This window comes from Pygocentrus nattereri, chromosome 12, assembly GCF_015220715.1.
Source record: "Pygocentrus nattereri isolate fPygNat1 chromosome 12, fPygNat1.pri, whole genome shotgun sequence".
NCBI classification, from domain to species: Eukaryota; Metazoa; Chordata; class Actinopteri; order Characiformes; family Serrasalmidae; genus Pygocentrus; species Pygocentrus nattereri.
Window position 1 is genome coordinate 21,415,194 of NC_051222.1, and position 25,240 is coordinate 21,440,433.

Consider the following 25,240-nt stretch of genomic DNA (forward strand, 5'->3'; position numbering starts at 1 on the left):
TATATCTAATTTCCTGGAAAATAAACAATTTGTAATGATCGTTTTCATTGGAAATTAAATAAATGAAGAATAGTTCCTTTTACACAGTACTGCCTCTGTTAGATTGTACCAGTTGTAGTTTCAAATTTGTACTACATAATCATGTATTTCAAACATGTTCATGGAATCCAGCAGCCCAATGGCTTCTGCTGTAGGGGAGTTCTGAGTTAATGAGTTTTCTGTTCTTTCCTGAGTACTGAGAAATGCATCAAAATTACTGCCTGTGATAATTCATCATATGATACAGGTGCAGCAGACACTGTAGTATGCCTTAAAGGTAGCTGGTTTTTAATCCCAGTCGTGGGAACCTCTATGCTGCAGAAATGTTTCTTGTTTTAAAGCACCTGATTCAACTCATCAGGTAATTAGGAAATGAAGTCAAGTGTGTTAGAGTGGGAAAACACCAAATTTGCAGTGCACTAACTAAAGGAACATAGCTGACTAATAAATCACTGCCTTGTGAAATAACTCCCCCCAAGACCCTCCTCCACTCCTCCATCGTGACTTTTATGAAATAGTGAAGCTCTGCCTGGAGCGCGGCTCTCACATGATTAATTTTTTATCATTTGTTTATTGTATCAAAATTTCAGCACATAAAATGCTATGACAGCTTATGTGATTGCAGCACTGCTGACCCATAACTGTCCTCTATTGTTCAGGTAAAGTAATATAACTGCTGCTCTATTTTATTCAAGCAATTTTGTATTCAGAGCTGTAGACGACCTGCAAAACCACAACTATACCTTTAATGTCTGAATTAAAGGACAATTTTCAATGGGAACACCATCACATTTTGCAGAGCAGTCAGTAAGTAACTGGACACCTGCACAATTTTCTTTTTCTCCACATTGCAAAAAATGACTATAAGTTTAAATTGTAGAATGTTATTTTCAATGCAATGTTAAGTCAAGGGTACATACAATTTGCTTTTTATCATAGTGCCCCTACTTCAGGAGATCCAAAACTAAGCAGACCTTTAGCTGCTCTGCTGTTTTCCAATCTTTTATTAGAGGCATTTTTAGTGGAGTCAGCCCAAATAAATCGAACAGTTGAGTATTTGTCAATTTCATTAGTTCCATTAATGTTCTCTGTGTACATAATATGGCCAAAAGTATGTTTATTTATTAATTATAGTGTTCAGGTGAGTCAGCAATGTACAAAATCAGTCACAGTGCCATGCAATCTCCACAGACAAATGTTGGCAATAGAATGCCACCTTTGCCACAAGTCAGTTTGTAAAATTTGTACCATGCTAGATCTGCCCTGGACAACTGTAAGTGCTGTTATTGTAAAATGGAAGCATCTAGGAGCAACATCAGCTCAGTCACAACATGGCAGACCATGCAAAATCACAGAGCAGGGCCACCAAGTGGATAAGCATGTAGCATGTACAAAACGCATCTGTTGGGTTACTTGCTACAGACTTCCAAACTGCCTCTGAAGGCAAAATCAGCACAAGAACTGTGCTTTGTGAGCTTCATGAAATGGTTTTCTGTGGCTGAGCAGCTGCACACAAGCCTAATGTCACTATGTACAATGCCAAGCATCAGCTGGAGTGGTATAGAGACCACCACTGGTCTCTAGAGCCATGGAAATGTGTTCTGTAGAGTGATGAATAAAGCTTTACTATCTGGCAGAATAAATCTGGGTTTGGTTGATGCCAAGAGAAAACTCACAAATGTAACTAATGGCGCAAATTCCCACAGACAAAATCTTAAGATTGAAGGCTGTTATGACTGCAAAGAAGGGGGCAGAGTGTGTGGTAGGTGTGATTGTCATAATTTTGGCCATATAGCATAGTATTCAGAAGATTTCCATGTGCCCAACGAAGCTAAAAGAGCACAATGTTCAAGAAATCATGAGAGCACTTAAAATTGTGGTATACCATGAAGGCACAACAAGCTTGATGAATCATCTCAACTATGTGAGTACAGCAGCACTTATTGCAGTATGACAGAGCTCTGATGAGGGCAATGGAATGAGGTTTATGCCTTTTTTAAGTCCTTTTCCAGACTTCAGTTATGTCATCTCCATCTAGTAGCTTCATCTTATTTGTTACAGACAGAATCATTGAGTCAGTTGTATTTGGTTAGTAAGTAAGTGAAGATGACTATGTTGAAGTGGTATAATATAAACAGTGTATGTCTACAACTGTTAGCTTTCAAATGCTATCTAATTCAGACACGAGCAGTGAAAAACATGGTGGTGGGTCTAGTCGCATCATTCCTTGCATAAATCTTCAATAATATAAACATAAAATTTTGGTGCACTCTATGACTAGTAGAGTACAGGTAAGTACAGATGTAATTGATGTGAAAATATTTAGTTCAACAACTATGCAAATACAAGCTATGTATAACTAGTACTGTTTTCTAGGTATTTTGACCTTTTTATAGGTATTTGCCGACCCTAGCAAGTAAAAAGGTCAGTGTGTACAAAATCTCCCTTTGAGACTGCACACCTGTTATAAATAAAGGCAATTCTAAAAACACCTTAATGTGTATTCCACTGGCTCCATGAGGCACACAGTGCTTGGACCCCGATGATTGCTACAATTGTTTAGCTCTCATAGGTTCAGATAGTCCACAGAAATCAATGTTTTCTACATTAATCCATCAATAGACACAGACTTAATGGAAGCTGGTTGTCATGGTTGCTAACAATGACTTCTTATACATGTAAACCTTTTCTTGTCCTGTTCTCGAAAACTTAAAGAAAGTTTCCCAAATGTGCAAAAATGAAACCAACTTCAGCACTCGCGAAATATGGCTCTCATTCTTAGCTCTGCCTGGCCAAAAAAAGAAAAATTACATCGGTGTGTTGGCTGTTCTCTGCTGGCAGCACCCCTTCCTAAAATTAAAAACGAATTAAATCAACATGGTTCACGTAAATGGCATATTCAGCATTCAAAAGGCTGAATTTTGTTAAATGTTTGCATGTGTGTTAAACAAAGGCGACTGTAATTATGTTTGTGTTCAGAGTGGGTCTCCTGAGGTAGTAACACAAGCACAATTATGGACCAAAGTGGGTTCAAACACACCACCACACTGGTGAATTTTCAATGTTCCGCAGCCATTTATGTCATTCCACACGTCATTTCAGGCAAGTTCATATCTGCCAACAAAACAACAGGACATGGGGGAAAATCAAGCAAATTAGCAATATACCTGCATTATAGCAAGCTGCACTTGCGACTGCACAAAAATACAGCATCTACAGCTGTCTCTCAGCATGAAGACCAAGCAAGTGTCAATAAATCAGACTATCATAAGGCTGAAAAACCCAAACAAGAAAATCAGACACCAAGTCAAAATATTACTAGTTGGTTTCACTGACAGGGATTAAGCCTGGTCCTGGACTACATTCTCATTTCAACAGAAAAATGTCATTTAAATTTAAATGCTGTAGCCCAGGACTAGGCTTAATCCTGTCTGGGAAGGAACACTAGATGTGTCAAAATCAACAGTTTGGAAAATTGTTAACAAAATACCACTAAGCATATTACCTAACCTTTATATCACACTGAATTTACATTTATGTTGAGTAAACCATATAGGAATCAAAGCCCTATCTTAAAAGTGTCATGTTTACTACTGCATAGCAATTGATGGCTGCCTGAAATCTATGATCCATAAGCATAAACAAATGCTGGGTATCTGGCCTCGTGATGTTCTGTCAGCTCTATAACGCAGCTGTTTTCAGTATCTGTGTATCCTAAAAGTCTTTTGTATGTGTGTGTGTGTGTGTGTGTGTGTTTGTTTTTTCATCTTTGCTTTCAGTATCATGTTCACTAAGTGAACTGCATGCTAAGTGGGGTTCAGGTTGGGTGACTGACTGGGCCAGTCAAGAACCCTCCATTTCTTGAACTGGAATAGTTGCTTAAATCGTATTATGGTTCAAGTCATTGTCCATCAAGATGAAACGCCATTAACTGTATTTTGAGACATCTGAATATAACTAAGCTGTTACCCCTTTAAAATCCCAGGCATGTCACATACTACAGCCCATTATCCACAGACTTCAATAAAACTAGCTGAGCTATTCTTAGGTTATATAATTGTGCCTGTCGGTGGGCAATTTAAGGGGTTAAGGTGGTTCTGCTTGCTTCAAAATCAATCCTGCTGCTGCTTTTACATTATTCAAAACACAAGTGATCCAGGTCCATTGACAGTCATACCACCATATGTCAAAGGTGACGTGTTGAATCACGAGTAGTTGCGGTTGCTTTTATCGCCATACTTTCCTCACACCCTCATTCTTATTGAGTACAAGGTTGAGACAGTAGGTGAAAGACTAACAAAAACAGAAAATAGTGATTAGTAAATTCTGTTTAAAATGAGCTTGGATGTCCCTGAAAAAGACATTGTCTAGAAGGCAGCACTTGTTGCAATATGTTTTTGTGCATATATCTTTTAGCATTAATGGCGCCTTCACAGATGTGAAAGTTGCCCATGCCATGGGTAATAATGCACCCCTATACCATGGCAGACTTTTTAAACTAAACACTGGTAACAATCAAGATCTTTTCCTTCTTTGCCCTAGAGAAAACAACATCTGTTATTTCCATAAACAATCTGAAAGGTGGACTCAAACCATAATACACATTCCACTGTGGTTTCACAGGTCTCAGAGATAGCCTGTGTTAGCATTCACCCTCCTAGCATTGATAGTATCGTGTTATTGGGGGAGTCCTAACTAGCAGGTGGAATTGGAAACGACTACATTGGGGAGCAAATTGGGTGAAAAAAACAACAAAAAAGTGGTTTAGGTTGTAGTTAAAAAGAGTAATTGTAACCACAGTAAGTAACAGTGTGTTGGAAGTGTCTACCCTCCTCCGATGTCATGTCCTCTCATGTTGCCCCCTCCGCTGGGCATTTCTTGCTGTCTGTGGAAGTAACTGTTCAATAAAAGTGCCTGTATGCACAAAGTCTTCTACACCAACGTTACAGTATTCTCAAGTATATGTGGTGATGTCTATTACAGAAGCAAATCGGTTGTTAATGCACTGCCCTCTAAGGGATCAAAGGTCATGGGCATTAAGTTGTGGTTTTCGACCTTGCCCTTTATGCACAAGGTTTCTCCAGATTCCATTAATCTTTTTGAGGATGTTTTGCACCGTAGAGGCTAAACATTTTTTGGCGTCCTTGCTCATGAAGACCCAGGAGGGCCTGGGTTTGATTCCCCGGCCGGGTGATCAGGGTCCTCTCTGTGTGGAGTTTGCATGTTCTCTGCGTGGGTTTCCTCCGGGTTCTCCGGTTTCCTCCCACAGTCCAAAGACATACAGTCAGGCCAATTGGACATGCTACATTACCCCTGGGTGTGTCTGTCTGTCTGTCTGTCTGCCCTGCGATGGACTGGCGACCTGTCCCGGGTGTATCCTGCCTTCCGCCCAAAGACTGCTGGGATAGGCTCCAGCACCCCCTGCGACCCTGACGGAGAAGCGGCTTATAAAATGGATGGATGGATGGACAATCTAGTCTTTATTTGCATTTTACTGTCACATACTGGGTTGGAATTGATGTAACTGTAGCCTCTCAGCTCTTTTGATTACCATTAGTTTGGATCTTTTGGAACACTTTCTGAGGTCATGCTCATTGCCACATCTGCTGCTGACAACTTCTCTCCTCAATTCCACAATTCTGAGCAGTCTTTTCTTGTTGTTTAGTTTTTTTTGTTGACTCTGTTGTCACGATTGGCTCCTCCCACTCCATGTGCTTTTTTGTTTGGATCTTCCATGTGCATTTGTTTTGATTCATGCCCCTTGTTTTGTGACTCCGCCCCTGATTGTTTTCATCTGTCCCTCGTCTTCCCTGTGTGTATTTAAGCCTTGTGTTTGCCCTTTGTGTTTGCTGGTCTTTGTTTGATGTATGTTTGTCTGAATTGTTATCTGCTGTGTTAGTGATTCTGGTTTATGTCATGTCTGCCCCCCAATCTATCCGTATTGGCTATATGAACCTGAACTGTTATGACCCTAATTTTGGATTTGCCCTTAATAAATCTCGCTTATCTCAGCACGTGCGTCCGCCTCCTCGCTCCATGTTACATCTGTGTGTTTGGACCTCGATCACAATTGCTGCTTTGTGTATTGTGGACTCTTTGCTGTTGTATTTTTGATATGGTTGGCCTTCCCATGACCTTTTGTTAATTTATTCTTATGTGATTCCTATTAAACTTGCACTTGACTCGAGCTGTTGTGGAGGTCCGTGTTACACTGGGGATATTTAGTGTATGTTTTTATATTGCCATTTAACTAAAGTAATAAGCCCTTGAAGACATGCATTATATTTTTCTCAGTTATTATGGAATTATCTACAACTGTGTTATCTACAACATTCTGAACCTTTATTTTTTAAAAAAGAACGTTCAGCAATTGCATGCCAATAAAATCATTTTCATGCGTATTTGTCACCAAATCATTTTTTCATATAAAATGGTGATTCCAAACTTTTGAACACCAAGTCCAAGCTTGAATTGTTATCTATGATGCTGTTCACTATCCTGTTAGAACAAATCACAAGGGGAAACAGCATCACATACAATGCTCCAGTGAACCCCGAATTGCTGAGCTTACAGCAAAAATCCCTCTGGGACTTCCATGAATCCCCCCAGGGCCTCACTGTCCCAGTAGTGTGCTGGAGGCCACTGTAAATAAATGCATATGTAAATATATATCCTCTGAACAACCTGTATTCAGCTTGTGATAACTGAAATGACAGATTGTATTCAGTTTGAAAGTTTGGGCCCTTTGAAATGATTGTTTGAGACAGTGAGGGAAAAAACTGAGCTTGGGGCGTTAAGTTGAAGCATGGTGGGATTCTTAGAGCAGTGAGCGTGACTGTGCCATCTTGCCCTACTGTCACAAGCAGTATACAAGCAGGGGCGTTCACCAGGGGCATTCACACTTAAGTGAAGAGACAAGGAGTAGCATGTGTACAAGATGACCAGTGATGTTTACCGAACAGCAGTTTTAATCAGAAATGACATTTTTTGGCAAATTACACAGATATAGTTTAGTAAAATGAGCACTTGTTGCTCAGTTACCAAAGCCATTTTTCAACAGCTAGGTCTTATTTCCGACAAACGAATAAACGAAATGACAACAAGGATTCATTACAAAAATCCTATCTTGCTAAGTGAAATGATCTTAAATATAGTCAATATAACAAGTCAATTTATATTACTCATTATATTGACTGCTAATTTTGCTTATTTCACTTTATTAAAAAAACACAATAAAATATGCAGAAATAAGTTAAATAATTTTATAATTAGCAACAATCCCAAAATGAGAAATTATAGATATACCAACTAGATTTAAGATAATTTCATATGCCAAGATACCATTTTTGCAGTCTTATTATAAGCATGAGACACTAACCACTAAGAAAAACTGCAATTACGCATGCAAGACCATTGATTAAACTTGATTATTCCATTTAATCATTTCACAATTGACATGCTGAATGAATCAACATTGATTAACTGATAGCTTAATTAATGATAATGCCTGTTTAAAATGTTCCTATTGCTTCCCATTAGAGTCACAATCCTGAACACATTCATTTATTTCCATTTCTCCAATATAATGTGTTTTAAATATTCGTTTAATTTATTTGTAAAATCTTTCTTGTTTGTTTTGAATTTTAGAATCTTTGAAAGGCTCTGCATGGTCTGCTATTACACAGTTAAGCTCATTTTATTCTTGGGCATTTGATTAATCAACAAAATAATCAGTATTGGGGGTGCAACCATCTAATGCTGCATTTACATATTGGACTGAGATGACAGCAAACCAGATATTCCATTTTCTGTGGATCCTGCGGCGGTCAGAGGAACGTTCATCAAGAGTTCAGTTTTCAAAGCTTTTTTCATCGACGGCAGCAGTGAAATAAATGAGCCATGGACTCAATATCTGATTGTTGAAGTCAGGATCAGCCAGAACTATATGACAAAAAATAAAGAGCACAGTGTCCTCCTGACTTTTTTTTCTTAAAAGAAGAATCAACTTTGCCACTAATAAACAACTTTCAGCAGTAGTGCTTTCACCATGGCAACGTTTCCATTTCAGTATTCTGCCATCATCCACAAGCCCAACATGTGAGCACAGCATAAATGTTAGCCTTATCGTCAGGAAGTTCAGTGTGGGAGACTGATGTAACAGAATTGGCAGTTTGTTCTCCTACAACTGCGTTTAGTGGCACTTTGAGGATGTGGTGGTGCTTCATCTGTCTCAAACAAAGCTCACGCTAGCCTTCACCCTCCCAGCATGACAGAATTCCATGGTAGAAGGAAGACTTAGCTAATGGGTGGATTTAATGATTATTAGGGGTGCGGGAAGAACTCAATTCTTAGATGCATCGCGATGCGGACGTGAATGATTCTGAATCGATTCATAAATGTCAAAAATCAATTTTCTATATATTTAATTTATACAGTAATGTTGATGGAATGCAAAGGGCGGAACTTGGAAGTGGGTAAGTGCAGCGCCCGGACCGTCTGTGGCGGCACAACAGAAGCACTACTGGATGAGCGAGAAATCCGACTGGCTCTGCATTAAAGCCAGGTTAGATCAGGAGTCACAACCCAAATGTTAAGAAGAGACATTTTGTCCTTTCAACAAAAATCAGGCCACCTCAGCAGCCACAGCATTTAATGCCCAGCGTGTCTCAGTGCGTGTGAATGTCCTAGTATAGGCTAAAAAAAGGAGAGCGCAGATTTTGCCCTGCTTTAAGCTTTAGCTCAGCTACAGCCGCTTTCCTCCCGTCTCCACCAGAAAACTGTTCCTCAGAAGTAGAACAGCTTATTGTAAAATGTCTCTCATCGTTCGACTGTTTTATGAGGCTGAAGTCTTGTTCAAATTTTTCCTTAAATTCTGACTGGGGTGCCGAATGTAAATGCGGCACCGTTTAAGGTGGAACGGGAAAATCGAAAGAGAAGCGACTTCAGCTTCACAAATTCTTAGTGTTTGACAGTCTTGTCGCAGATTTAATGTTCCAGGAAACCAACTAAGGTGCTTATAAATGGGAACAAGTCTCCAGATGTTTGAGCTAAATCTCTGCCCTTTCGTAGCTACTGGCCAGGAGAGACTGTGTTTCTAAGTGAGAAACGGGGCTTCGCACAGTGACCCCTGACTCTCTACAACACGACCAAACCCGGAGTTCTAAACTCACTAAAGAAAACCGGCAGGACGGCTGTACCATGTGCTGCGTGGACATCCATTATCACAGGATCGTGTTTCACCATAACAGCACATTTTATTGCAGATGAGTGGCAGCAGCGTCTCATGAGCTAAAGCAGTGAATGAGAGTCTTCCAGTTCACTCACCACATCACTTCAGTTTGATTTATTAATACAAGATATTGGAAGTAAATTCATTATAAATCATTACAAATGCTTTGCTTTAAAAATACCAAGTCGTCATACAGTGAGAAAAAAAGAGATCCTGTATAAAAAACATGATGCATTGATAATCGTTTTATCATCACATTGCGGCCCTCTGAATCATGATCTAATCGAATCGTGAGGTGCCAAGAGATTCCCACCCCTAATGATTAGATAGTTCAGTTGTCTTCTTTTATTTTCCTTATTTTCAAATCTTGTAAAAAGCTTTAGCAATAGAAATACAGCATTATTTGTCATCCCAATAAAGCATATTCAGCTGAATTGAACTCAGTTAAACTGAACTGAACTGTAAAAGCAGAAAACAGAGAGGATTCAAGGGAAGAGAAACATGAGCAGCAGAGCAAAACAGACAAGTATGAGGGGTGGCAGAGAGGTGAAAGGCCCATAGAAGGACAAGAGCCTAGCACCTATCATCCAATGCAATTCTTCAGCTCAGAGAGAGAAACCAGAGGGAAAAAAAAGCAAGAGAAAGAGAGACAGATCAAGAGAGAGAGAGAGAGAGAGAGAGAGAGAAGGGGGGGTAGGATAGGGGACTGGAAGGCAAGCGTGAAAAAGGTAACAGTTCACCCTGTCTGTACACAAACATGTGACAGCATCACTGGTATGGAGAAAGGCAGCGGGCAGGAATGAGAGACAGAATGTGTGGAAGAAAGAGTAGAATGTGGAGAGAGTGTGAAGGCAGACAGTAGCAAGACAGAGAAAGAGAGAGAGCAGAGGAAGGTGCAGGCCAAATGTCACTGGCCCTCTTGCCTCTCTCCAGTCATGTCATTTACTTGAATGAACGCTGTATGAGTCAGAGCTGAGATAGAGAGACATAGACTGAGAGAACAAGAGAGAAAAGAAAGAGAGAGAGGTCAGAGACAGAAACAGAAAGAAGAAGAAGAAGAAGAAAAAGAAAGAAAGAAAGAAAGAAAGAAAGAAAGAAAGAAAGAAAGAAAGAGAGGTGACGGACAGAAACAGAAAGAAGAAGAAGAAGAAAGAAAGAAAGAGAGAGGTGACGGACAGAAACAGAAAGAAGAAGAAGAAGAAAGAAAGAAAGAGAGAGGTGACGGACAGAAACAGAAAGAAGAAGAAGAAGAATAGAGAAAGAGAGAGGTGACGGACAGAAACAGAAAGAAGAAGAAGAAGAAAGAAAGAAAGAAAGAAAGAAAGAAAGAAAGAAAGAAAGAAAGAAAGAAAGAAAGAAAGAGAGAGGTGACGGACAGAAACAGAAAGAAGAAGAATAGAGAAAGAGAGAGGTCACGGGCAGAAACCGAGAAGGAAGAAGAAGAGAGAAAGAAAGAGAGAACTTCAGTGCTATTTGGCACTGAATCGAGCAAATCGGCCCGTTAGCAACTTTCCTGACAGCAACTGAAAAAAGAGAAAAACTGAGCAAAGTGTTGACAGTGTACAGACTCAGTGAGCACAGTCTGGACACTGAACCTGGCCGGCGCAGACAGAGCTGGTCACCTCGACAGGCCAGTTGCAGTTCCTAATAGAGTGCTCTAAATATGATTCCATTAGAAATCAGTCCTATAAGTAAGTGTGCAGCGTCAGAGTTTCAGCTCTGCAGTAACACTGAAAATATTATATTATGAATATTTGTATCTTTTAATAACCTAATGTTTTAAAACAGAACAGCAAAATAAAAAGTCTAGAGATGAGCCAGGGTGTGCGGAGTCAATACAGCTTAGAAAATATCATTTCAATGGATTATGGTACAGTTACGTCCCCTGATTAAAGGTACAAAGATATACCCCTGAGGGTACCACCACAGTGACAAGAGGGGAACTGCCCCAGAGACAGTTTAGTACCTTTTTTTCTGAGTACATGTGTGTCAGTCTGTCACAACCTGGGACAACATCAACAAACTACTGTTGAAAGTATATTGATTCAGATTTTTCCTTTTCCTTTATTGATTACTAATCCTGTAAATAACTTCATTTCTAGTGTTCTGTTGTAATCTTCATTATCTTTCTCTGTGTAACTGCTTTGGCAACAGTGCATTTTATTACATTCATGTCAATAAAGCACCATTTAACTTGCACTGCATTTGACCTTGGCACTGCACCCTGAAGATCACTAGGGGGCTTCTTTATAATACAGCACCCCGCCCACACTTTCTTAAAGTATGTTAAAATTCCTTTCTAGTCCTTTGTTTTTCTGTTGTGCTGCATGACATCTGAAGAAATCCAAAACGTACAGAGTTTTTTTAATGTACAGACAAGACTTATTAAGCTTCCATATTTTGTAAAATGTTATAATATTAAAGATTTCAAACATACAATCATGCCAATGTCCTGCATTTAGATTTTTATATGACTAACCTATCTATTAAAAGTAGATATATGGTTGGACTGCAGGCACACATGTCTGAAATGAATTTTATTTTGACAACACCTTCATGTATATACATGAAGGAGGTATTGTAGAATAATCTATGTCATGTATTTATAATTTTCTTGACTTCTATGATACAGGTGTGAGAAATGAGACTATATTTAGGTCCTGGATATGAAACATGAGACTAAAAAAACAAATTAAAAGTACAGTTGGAGTTTAAAAAATAAAAGTTTTGCACAAAATAAAAGCAATGCACAGAAATGCAGTTCAGCAGTGCTTGTAGGCTTGAATAGGAACTTTATGAACCACATATTGACATAGAACAGAGATCAATACTGGCTATCATTCAATCAGACTGATCCATATTTAATAAAATATAAAGCTCTTTTGGCCAATAATCCCCACATAGAGTCTCTTCCTCTCTACTGCAGTGAATAAAATGGTACTGCGTTGAATTGACTTGAAGCATATATAATTTCCAAATGAATAAAACATATCACCACAATTTTGTCTTTCAGTTTACTAACTTCTGGCAGTAACTGTATTGATGTAATATATTTAATTCATGTGGAAATGATGTACACATTTAAACGAAGTCAATTCAGTGCATTACTTTTTTTCAGTGTGATCCAACATGTTTCTGGCCATTACAGTTTGTCCTCCTCCTCGAGAAACAAAAACAAATTTGTGAATTACTCATCTGTAAATACAGTGGCATTTGAAGAAATCAAATGAACCACTGAAATGAACGACAAATGCTACCTGTTCTCAAATTGGCACATATTGGGCATTCAAAAACAAGCACTGCCCAAAAATGGAACCAATGAAACGCAGGATTTTAGTTCTAGTTCATTTTCCAGCTACCTGTGGGACGCTTGGAATGGCCATAGTGATGGCGTTAAAAGACTGCTATATCTAATAACATTAGCACGAGCGGCATCATCCTCGCAAACTCTTGACAAAGTGATCTTTCTGAAAATACTGATCAGTACAGTAACATTCTTTACCACTCCAGTTAACCTTTTGGTACACATAAGCTTTGATTTGGCATGGACTGGGCAGGATTCTGGATGTAGGTGACATCAATGCTCAGCCACTCTAGCATCAAAGAATTTTGCTGTTTGGCCAGATTTTGTGGAGGCCTTCCTTGCTGTCTTACTCATTGTCAATTTCTATGGGGACTGCAGAAAGAAGCTAGGTCCTTTTTTATTTAACATCATATATATTTACCAGTGGTGCAGACAGCAATGCATTTTTGGGTAGGCATGTGAAAAATTGGGTAGACACAATTTCTAATGGTGGTATGTCTTGCAATGTCATAATATCAGACTATAGCCTATTGCTGACAGCTACTTATTTCAGCACTTCCACCCTACAAAACAGCAGCAGTCAACAACAATGCTTTACAATAAAGCATGCATTCGTTCACCACAGGCGAAGAAAACGCCTACCCAGTGAAGAAAACCTTGCATCTCCAAAATGGCAACTTCACAGGAGAAGGAAAAAACCTACTTTACTTGTAATGTAAGACAATGGAACCAGACTTTTTAAAGTTATTTTGGTCCGTTCTTCTTAAATATTACACACAATATAAAGGGCAACAAGTAATTTCAAATTATCTCAAAAACTGAAAAATGACGAAAATGGAGATACAAGGTTTTCTTCTTACAACAGTGATATCTTACCTTTGCTGATATAAAATGTATTCGATGAATAAAATTAGATATTTGACATTTTAAAACAGCTCATTTTAGCTGTTGCATTATATGTACCAAATTTGCAGAAACAGTTATGTTTTTTTATTTGTTATTGCTTCGGATGGTTAGAAAACAGCATATTCTACTGGGGTGGAATCTCACTTTCATAGGTCCTGTGGGTACATCTGCAGCTGGAGTTTAAATTTCAAAACCCCGGTACACTGATAAAAACCTGAAGGGTTAAGGCAGTGGCAGATTGCAGTGGTTGCTAAGCAGGGAGCTGGGTGCATAGCATAATGACTTGACTGGCCATACAAAGACAGCACTTACTGAAAAGAAAAAAAAAAGGCAGTAAATATAAATTAAATATTCTGCACATACTTGATTGGGTAGGCTTGTAATAAAGTCCCTGGCATTTACCTCAAACTGTGCGACATTCTCTTTGTTTGGATGTAAACATATGAAAATGACTATGCAAAATAATGTGATAACTGCATAACAATACCTGCAAATTTTAACATTGGGATTCTGTTGAAAATGCTTAATCAATTGCAATACACTTTAACTGCCAATACTTTAACCTCACCCTGAAGTACCATTAGGTCCTGCCAATACCAATATTGAGAAGGTACCAAACACCATGAAACAGGAGCCTTCAAAACTGGACCATAGGCCAAAAAAAAAATCACAGTTCCAGTTTTCTGATGCCAAAGGTTTTTGTACTTTTCAGTAGTGGAAAAACAACTTTTGTAAATATACCTGAAAATAACTGGCCAAGGGGACCACTTTCCTCAAGAAGAAAGGCAGTGTATGCATTGTAGTTTTAAGGAAATAGAAGATGAAACACATTTTCTCCTCTACTGCCCAAAATATATCAATGAGACAGACATTCTTTGAAACATCTGACAACATCAATAATGCATTCCCTTTTCTTTCTGACTGTTGAACTGGAGAAGATGTTGAGATACTGACTGTGGCTGCTAAATATGGCTCTACATAATTACACAAATGGAAAAACATGCTGTCATCTAATGATATTACTCACTTCACCACCATATATCCTGCTCCATAGATGCCATTTGCATTTCTATATGGCTTAATATCATTACAAATAATTATTATCCTAATTTCAGTCTTGATTATTCTTTATTTTGTTACACTTTTACACTTATTTTCTTACACTGATCACCTGATCTACAATAATTGTCCATTTCATCATCTCCTCTTCCTATGTAAGTGCACTTTGTTGTTCTACAATTATAGACTGTAGTCCTTCTGTTTCTCTGCATGCTTTGTTAGCCCCCTTTTACCCTGTTCTTCAATGGTCAGAACCCCCATAGACCCCCAGGGAGCAGGTATTATTTGGGTGGTGGATCATTCTCAGCACTGCAGTGACACTCTAGACTTGGTGGTGGCATTTTCAAGTGTGTTGCACTGGTACAAGTGGATCAGACACAGCATTGCTTCTGGAGCATTTAAACACTGTGTCCTCTCACTGTCCACTTTATTAGGCACTCCTACCTTCTTGCTCCAGCTTGTCAAAAAAAGTAGTTCATCAGTTGTTGCACAGTTTGTATTAGTCATCGCCAGTGGTCAAAGGACGCTGAGATGTTTGCTGTGTCTGATTCACTCACACCAGCGCAAAAACAAAGTATGCAGAGCAACAGATGGACTACAATCTGTAACTGTGGAACTACAAAGAGCGCCTCCAACAATATGCGTAGATACAAGAAGGTGGTTTTAATGTTATGGCTGATCAGTGAATAGATGTAATGAATTGCATTACAGCTCATTGTTGTCTATACGCAGTTCTACAGTATTGCTAAAGGCTACCTAATTCGATCGGGTACAAATGCATTTGATAGTCTAACATATCCCACTGTGCTCCAGCCAATCATCATCAGAAACAGGATAGAGAATAAGTATCAAACAGGAACTTGCATGCAGAATTCAGCTGAGTGATTTGAGGATATGGACACATGAGGATGTATGTCTTTTGTACAGCATTTTACATGTCCAGTATTATGCCAATATTCAGCTTTGTTAAGCCTGTAATAAAAGCTTTAAAGTTTCATTTAAACCATTCATTACTGCTTCGTTATGCAATAATTAGGCATTCTTCAGAGAATGTTTGTGTATTATACATCATAATCTTGTGCACCATCCCTACCTAAGTAAACTATGGAATGAGTTTATCATTAACCTCTGCAATTGCCAAGTACTATATTGTTAAGGCTTTATAAGGGCATTATAAGGGCATTATAATCTCCCTTAAATCATACGCTATGTTTAATAAGTTGGACTCAATTGATTGAGTTTCAAACCATTGCAACCTCGTTAGGTGTGTTACACTAACAGCCTTCTTAGCGGTGTTCTTTTCAGCTAATTAGCTTTTTTTTTTTTCTTATTTTTCATCAGGTTTTGTTTGGATGCATCTTCCGTGTTTCTGTTATTTTAACCATGATGGTGTTTACCAGTTCAGCTTGCACTGGTGTAGAAAAGGTGTTTATTTAGCGTCTTTGAAAAGGTTTATATTTTTGGGTGTGTTCAAAAAACGAGAGTTTCTCAAACAATTTTCATTTATTTTACAAAGGTAGAGGAAAGCAATTTGCAAACATGTTCATTTCAAAGACACATTATTTCTAATTTGTTGGTACAAATTAAACAAAGCTATTTGGAACCACAAAAAGAAAACAATAGGAACAGTGTGTGTTTCCAAGTACTTAGAAAAGAGAAAAAATCTGCTCACTTAAAGCACAACAAAAAGGTGAGTAGGATGGGAAGGGGCGAGCAAGGTGGGTTGGGGGAGTGGGGTTATTTCCATTAGATGGGAAATAAAAAGGAAAAAAGGAGGAGGAGCTGCTGAATTCTGTCAATAAACGTTTTTGTAGAACACTTTCATGAATTCTTCAGTCAATGGTATTTCTAAATTAAACTGTAAATCTGCAAAATTCATTCTTTCAAAGATGGTAATAGTTTCCCAGAAGGAACCATTTGTGGTTGGATGTTGCCATAGTAGTGGTGCAGGTGGAATTTTCACTGGCTTCACCTGATCAACTTGATGTGGTCAACTTGAAATCAAGATTATTTTTTTACCCTGTAAGTTCAAGTCCTTGGTCACATTAAGCACAATCCATTTTTTCCAAGACAAAGTTCTTGAGCTCATTAAGCACTTGGTGACCAAGAGAAGAGAGATACTGGCAGTATTACCCCTAGTTAACCAAGATCCAGAAGAACCCATGCAATGTGATTCATCCCCTTTATCTGCCAAGGAGAGGAATCATCGTCGATATGAAGGACTGTGTTTCTACTGTGGCAGTGTAGAACACATTCTTCCTTGAGTGTCAGGCACACTCACCTAGACACCTGGTGGAGAATACTCCATGCCCTAATGTGGTAAGTATTCCTACAAAAGGGTTGGTTTCTAATTTTTTTCTTATACAATTTACTGCCAAGATCTTTCCTCTGTCATTTCAGCCCTGATTGATTCAGGAGCAGAAGAAAACTTCACTCAAGATTGGTGACTGCGAGTAGGTGCAGTACTACCTCAAAGGTCTGGTAATCCTCCTAAGTTACACCCAATAGATTTCTTCTCCCATAAGCTTACACCAGCGGAACACAAGCATAGTGTCAGTGACCACAAGCTTCTGTTAAGTTAGCCTTAGAAGAATGGAGGCTTAGGATAGTGGGCGTTAATCACCCGTTCTCTGTTCTCACAAAAATCTTGAGTATCTCAAGCCCACTGGTCATTGTTCTTTTCTAGATTTTTTTTCATCGTATCTTATTGCCCCATATCACTAAAGTAAATGCTTTCTAGAATGCATCAGAGCCTCAACGACACAAACCCCACCTGAACCCAAGAACATGTAAACCAAAAAGTTCCCCCACAGTGTCCTTCAGGTATAAACACGTTTGTTTCTTCTTGTTCTATGTGTTCACAGTCTAAAACCCCAGAACATTACCCGCAGGTAAACTGATACCATTACCTATTCCAAATAGACCCTGGAGTCATATTGCTTTAGTCACAAGGCTGTACTGCCATCCTTACTGTCATTGACAGATTTTCTTGCAGTGTCAGGTTTCTTCCTTTTCTTGTTATTCCTACCACATTTCAAAAAGCAGAGGCTTTAGTGGATGTGTTTCGATTTTTCGGTATCCCTGAAGACATCTTATCCGAACAAGGCCCCCAATTCACATCACAGGTGTGGACCGCTCTCTTTGAACATGTAGGGGTCTCAACCCCTACCAAGAACTGGGAAAGTTTCTGAGACTATTCTGTCACAATAACCCTAGTGACTGGTTACGCTATCTGGTATGGGTAGACATGATGCAAAATTTCTTGATTCGTTCAGCCACAGGCTTAATCCCATTTCAATGTGTCCTGGGCTACCAGCAGCTATAGCAGCATGGACAGAATCTAGTGTCCCCGCTGTGGATGAATGGATGCAATGGAGCGAAGGAGTTTGAAGAAAGACCCATCAGTATATTGAGACTGCTATTCAATGGAACAAGCAACAAGCAGGCACGCATTGTGACGGAACTTTTCATTCAACCAATCGCCACTCTAATTCCTTTCACCTGAGTTCCATGTTTGACTTGTTTCATTTAGTTTAAAAGCCTGGGCTTTAGCTTAGCCAGACTGCGAGGTATTGCTTCTCCTGTATAGCTACTGAGCATTTCTCCTGTGTTTTAGTGATTGCCTTTTTCGTGTTTGGACGGTTTCTTGTTTTTCCCTTTTGTCTTTGCTCTCTGGTTATGGTTGCCTTTTTGCACTTTTTTGTAGTTTTGGATCTGACCAATGCCTGTTTGCTGACCACAATTCTTTGATATTAAAGTCTCATCTTTTGTTTTTGTTTTGTTTTGTTTTACCGCAAGCGTCTGGCCCTTTCTGTCACATTTGTCACAATTTCTCTGTTATCTTTGATCTAAATGCCATCTGATATGTGTTCCCTCCCCTTCTCATCACCCTGACCAATCACCGAGCCTGAACACCTATCATTAGCTCCACTCCTAGCAGGAAAGTAAGTGTGTATAAAAGATTTTTGCACAGATTTGAGTGTGTGGATTCTTTTTAACATTTAGGAAAGTACATGTGCGTCAGCAGACAACCTCCTTTCTTCTCCTCACTTGGTTGTAAAATAATAATTGAGTTTTTCAGTTTATTTTCATGTTAACCTCGAGTGAGGGACTTGTTTCTAAAGTTCTCTTCCTTGCTGTGAGGCAGGTCAGTTGACAGAGCCACCTGCATACACACACACACACATACATACACACATAGCCTGTTTCTTGCCCACACACATTTGCTGGTTACACTCATACATATGACTGGTGTCTCGTGTCTTTTCCCTCCTGCCTTAAAGTTTAAGAAAAGAAAAAGTGGATGCTTAAAAGCCAGCCTGTTAACCCGCTTCACCTCATCTACATCATACAAACAGTAAAAAACATTAAAATCTTGCTTTCAACATATAATAAATCATCATGTTTCAAAAACTAAAGTGCACAGACCAAATAATTCATTCATTTTTGACAAAAACTGTTTTTTCCCCATAAAACAAACAGATTCTGCTGACCGTGAGTGTCTGACTCCGTGTTCATTTCATAAATGCCTGCTTTTCACAGTCCAATCAATTCCTGAAGAATAAAATCATGTCTTACCCCCAATTATTTCCTGTCTTAGTCTGAGGCCTACTACCAGTCTCACAAGCCAAAACTTCTGCCTATCATCACAGAATCTGGTGCATTCAATGCATTAACATGACCAAGAATCTCCTTTGACAGGAAGGGGGTGTTTGTCTGACACACAAAGTGGTTATTTATTGCAGCTGTTTTAGCTGCAACAGAAACCATGTGTATTACTCAGCAAACAGGCAACAAGATCTTGCTTGAAAGCTCTTATGTGCTTTAAAGAAAACTCTTAACAAACCTGTAAAGACACAATGCTGTGAACTTTTCCCAAATCACCGTTAAAAACTGCTGCACAGAAGTTCAAACACACTGAGCTGTGATTGGGCAAACAAATCAGAATGGAACTGACAACAGTTGTGGACAACTTAGCTTGCTTATGGATATTGATAGGCTGAGACTACAGACCTAATCATGTAACGGCAGTATCAGAGCACTGCTTACTAACACACAAACAAACCATATCAAAGTGCATATGTAAATATATATTTTTAAATATCAATACATTTTAAAAAGAACAATTATGTGGAACATTGGGATTATAAAACTAAATCTTTAGGCACAAAATAGGAGGAACTGGAAGATTTTCTGCTGTCAGGGCTATAAGGCAGAGACATTTCCTATTCTAACCCAGGCTCAGACACCACAGTGTAGCCACTGACAGAGAAAAGATGAAAGAATTTGTGCTGCTTGTGTCTGACAGGTGAGGATAAGACAGAGGGGCACTTTCTTCTACACTGTGAAAAATTTTAATCAGCAAAGGAACCGTTCACTCCAAAAAGTCTTTACATCATTAGAAAAAAAACAGTGGCAACATCAAGCTGTTAGTTTATTCTAATGCCATTCATAACCTTTGCAATTTGCAAAAACATAAAATATATCCAGTTGATTTGTTAGGCATTGTCATTTTTACAGTGTTTCCCATAGGATTTTCAGACATAGTGGTGGGTGGACTCCAACCCCTTTCAGGGTCCCAATTAAACAATTACCACATAAATGCATGAATCCAGTGCACTTTGGGGTGAAATCAAAATGCTAGATGCATTGTCTCGTGATTAAACAGATGAAGCAAAAGCTTTTAAATGTGGTCAAATGTTTGTCTTGTTTACAGGGCATTTCCACTAATATTTCAAATGTTATGTATAATTCAATCACTGAGATGTAAATAAAGTCGTTCAGAGTGGTTTCATGTGAAATTGTTCATTATGAAGAACGTGTCTGGTTTCGTTTTCACAGTGGTGGTGACAGGAACCCGGGGTTTTCTTTGGGTACCTAACATAGCCCTGCAAACACTTCTCTTCAAAAACTCAAAAGTATCATCAGTCTGCACAAGGCATAAGTGTATTCATAACCATTTCATGTCATAACTTTTTGTGATGTAGGCATTAGACGCTTCACACGTCTGGTTCCTATCGCCACCACTGTGAAAAACCCTGACTCTGTCAGTTTCTCTAGAACAGAGCATTTCATACCAAACCACTCTGAATAGTTTGTTTACACTGTAACAATTTAATTACATAATAAATTGATCAATAAATTCTGATTATATACATTTTGAAAAATCTGTGGAATTCCCATTTGAAGTGCTGCATACCCATTCAGTGGAGACTGGTGAGAGAGGCTGTTTCTTTTCTCTCAGCAACATGAATCTGAACCATGGAGGATCACCACAGTTTAATGCACCAATGAGAAACTGAATTATTATTATTATTATTATTATTATTATTATTATTATTATTTACCAGAGTTCGGCTAAGGTCTTCTATGTGAAGGTCTTCCACATTAGTTTAACTACTAACACACACTTTAAAAAAGCAATGGTTCTTCAAGAGTTCTTTATTAAGGGAATAGGCCATTTAGAACCAAGAGTTCTATATAGAACCATTTCATGCTTCTGTTCTATATAGAAGCCTTTTCTACATAGCACTAAAAAGGTCTTGACTATTGTTATAATGTCAAGCTTGTAACAATAGAAGAACCCCTTTTAGTGCTATACAGAACCATTTTCATAAAGGTTTTACGAGGAACCACACCAAACACATTCTCCATCAATGTGAAGAACCATTTCACCATACAAACAACCAATTAAGCATGAAATGGTTCTGTATAGAACTCTTGGTTTTATATAGAACCAAACCACTTACTAAAGAACCCTTAAAGAATCATTTTCAAGTGCAAAAGTTATGGCACATTTTATATAAAACGTTAAACTCAGTAAATAAACAGATATTGTGCACTACAAATGACACCAAAACGCCATATTTAAGTGTGTTCTCTGTAGGTTCACCACCGCAATTAGATCATTATGTATGTAAAGCCAACAGTATGGCTTTTATTGTGTTTGTTCAAGTCCAAAGAGTTAAATATAAAAGCCTTACCTTCTATGCTTGGGCAATACTGTACCTGATTCAGTCAAGCCTATAAAGCTGTTTTGAATGGAACTGAACTAAATTAAATTGAAAAGAAGAAAGAAAAGAGAGAAGGTAGACAGAGAGAGAGAGAGAGAGAGAGAGAGAGAGAGAGAGAGAGATAGAAATTCTGAGATGGGCCTACAGTCAGACTGATGCTCCTACGTTCTATCTAAAAGAATCAGAAGAAGAAAGAAGCAGGAGAAATCGAGGACCCTGTGAGTGAGTTTAGTTGTGTGTGTATATGTATGTATGTCTTGCCTTTCTCCAGGCCAGTGATTTGGTTCTTCAGCGTTTCTCTCTGCTGCTCCACCTCCAGTTTCTGGTCCTCCAGCAGTCGCAGCTTCCTCTGGGTGGCCTCCCTCATCTTATTGAGCTTAGCGATCTGCTGCTTCATCTGATTCACCTCCTCCTCCTTCATCTGCAGCACAGACATACCAGAGACATTCAGTTTCAGATTTCCTGAGCCTTTTGCACAAGATAGTCTGCTGAAATATGACACGTTATGCTCAAAATAAAATGTGCTGGAACATGGACATAAATGCACAAGTTATGAAGCCATGTAAGGTACAAAGTAAGGCAGGGTAAATGTAACATGAACTTTTTCTAAAGCAGGTCCGGGTAAAACATGCATTTGGTGATCTTGTATTCCCATAGCAACATCATCTGTGAGTTTTCAAAGCAATGAAACACATATTGTTGAGCTATTTTTGTTGCAAAGTAACATCTTTTGATTTTTTTTTTGTGTTTTTTGACTAAGCTGTATAAGTCACACCTGTATTATTGCAATACCCTTTTTGATGCATACAAACAACTCACTATGAGAGTCAGACAGGCTAAAGTACTGCCACCCCACTAGTTACAACCAAGCCACCCAAGGTAAACATCCATATGCCCCACAATAACTAAAAAAAACATCTTAAAAGTGGTTATGCACAGATTAATAAAAATTCTAGTACTGATGGAATTTTATTGTTCTTTTATTTTTTATTGTTTATTTATGAGCTATTCCATGTTGTGGTCAAAATAATGTACATACAACTGTTACATAACTATTCTTGCAGTCTGATACAATTAATCCTACCTTAGGGGTAAACTGAAGGTGTTTGTGTAGCAAAGCATTATATACTTTCAACATTATTTAGCAAAAAAAAAAAAAGTCTCCCCAACATGGGAAAATTTCATACATACAGTCATATGCCATTGGTTACACACCCTAAAATGTCTGAGATCTAAATGTCTCTGAATGCAGTAGCATTAACATTACTTACTTACTTCACTGGAACTAAGGGGCTGAGCCAAAACCCTGAAAAAGATCCCCAGCCCATTATTCCTCCTCCACCATACTTTACTTTTAGCACTATGCATTCCGTCATCATTCAGACTGCCAGACTGCAAAGCATGATCCATCACTCCAGAGAACAGGTTTTTACTGCCCCAGAGTCTAATTGCAATGCACTTTACACCACTTCAGCTGACAGTTGGCATTGTGCATAGTGAACTCATGATGACCTATTTCTCAAAGCTCTTGACACAAAGTTCTTGCACTGGTGTTGTTTCCAGAGGCAGTGCATGCACTATATGCATGAGTTTGCACGGTCTACCCCTTTATGTCTGCGCTAGTGTTGCTCCTAAATGCTTCCATTTCACAATAATACCACTTACAGTTGACAGGGGCAGATCTAGCAGGGCAGAATTTACACAAATTGGCTTGTAGCAAATGTGACAACCTATGACAGTGCGAAATTTAAATCATTGTGTCCTTCAGTACAACTCATTCTACTGCCAGTGTTTGTCTATGGAGACTGTGTAGCTATGTACATTCTATACACCTGTTAGCAATGGGTGTTGCTGAAATGCAATAAATAAGAGGGGTGTCTATATAACATGCTATTTTTTTAGATATGGCTTTTAGTTTAAGAACAACTAAAAGAATACTCCAGTGTTTCTTCAATGTGATCTGCCATTGCTTTAGCATGTGACTGCATACCATGCACATTAATTTATAACATTTCCCTGTTGTGTTAGTAAAGAAACTGAAGCAGCTTCCCATTGACTTCTATTAAGAGTTTTTTTTTAAGTAAACAAGTTTTAAATCTGTTTATAAGTACATTAGAATTGCTTTCTGCAGTAATTGGCTGTACACGACAGCTTGTAAACTTGTAATCAGCTGCATTTACAATGTTTTCACCATTTTTTGCCAACCTTCCTCAAAAGATATGTAAAAGGGGGACGAAATGTTGCCTTTCTCTGTGTATAAGCTGCGTATTTAGGCTTGTGCTTATGCATGCATATAATACACAGATCAGTGTGTGTGTGTGTGATGTGTGTGTGTGTGAGTGTAGGTGTGTGTGTGTGTCAGGGCAGGATTAGGTTATGTGTGTGCGTGCATGTCAGTGTGTCTCCATTAAGGTCTAGTGTTCCCCTGTTGCTCCGCTGTTCCAATTTTCCTTATCACACTGATAAAGACTCTCCAAGGAGTCTGTGTGTGTGTGTGTGTGTGTGTGTGTGTGTGTGTGTGTGTGTGTGTGTGTGTGTGTGTGTGTGTGTGTGTGTGTGTGTGTGTGTATGTGTGTGTGTGTGTGTGTGTGTGTGTGTGTGTGTGTGTGTGTGTGTGTGTGTGTGTATGTGCATGGTGCCCCAGAGGATTCAGCCCAGCAGCAACGCAGTGCTTTACATCTCCTGGAAGGAACTGCAACTCCTGCTGCTGCCTCTATGTCACTTTTTCGAAACCCAACAGGTAATCTAAACATCCACTTAAGGCCAAATTGAGGAGGCACTAAAGTTCCCTTCTTTATCACCTGACAATGATATATAACTCTGAATGGCAGCACATGAACCCCCCCATTCCTTCCATACAGCTCTTTCTCTGAATGCCTTCTAATTACCACACAGTTGTCAGCGCTGAAGACAGCTTAAATATGAAAAGTCCATAATTGCATTAGATTTACATACAGAGGAAGTCGCTCTATCTGCAAACTTCCATGAAGGAGTTGCACAATGTTCCTGAAAGTGTTTGTACAGTGACCCCTTGTGGCACCTTCTAGGTTTGACGCCATTAATCATTCAAGGGCTCATATATTTCACACTAGCCTTGTATTTTAAGTCTACCTTTAACCTTATACATAATAATGTCCTAATTCATTTTCACATGACCATCTTCTAGCCACTCTTCATCCCTTAGAAATAAACAGTCTGTTGCTGTTGCTCAGTCTTTAAGACTGATACATGTAAATGACCTCTGCTTTGACATATGTAAGGCCCTTTATGTTGTTCTAACCTGCAGGCTTAATGAGCATCTTATGCAATGTTGTGACATCACAACCATGGTGAATTTCAATTTCAGCTTTTGAAGCTAAATTTCAATGAATGGCTGAATGATTGGCAAGATGTAAATGTGTTCAAGTTTGTGACATTACTATCACAATAATGTCAGAACAGTTTTTGCAGCTTAGTTTTAATAGTCTTTGTTGCTTTTGTAGCTCAAATTCACAAGTACAATGATTGGTTCTCTATGTTAATGAGCTCATGTTTGTGACATCACAACCATGATGAAATTAAAGTAGTCTTTCAAACGTATTTTCAATAGTTGATGCTACATTTATAGCGTAGTTTCATAAGCTGAAAGGTTGATTTTATGTAAATGTGTCCATGGTTCTGAAATCACAGCCATGCTGATTTCAAAACAGA

The 25,240-nt window shown here is 38.7% G+C and overlaps 1 protein-coding gene across 1 annotated transcript in view; it reads right to left on the reverse strand.

The window, feature by feature from the left end:
• cfap58 (cilia and flagella associated protein 58) overlaps positions 1–25,240 on the reverse strand; it is a 222,539-nt gene that overhangs the window by 180,103 nt on the left and 17,196 nt on the right. Inside the window, exon 7 of the mRNA XM_017698980.2 lies at positions 21,812–21,971. Within this exon, the coding sequence (XP_017554469.1) occupies positions 21,812–21,971 (160 nt within the window). The remainder of the gene's footprint in view (positions 1–21,811; positions 21,972–25,240) is intronic.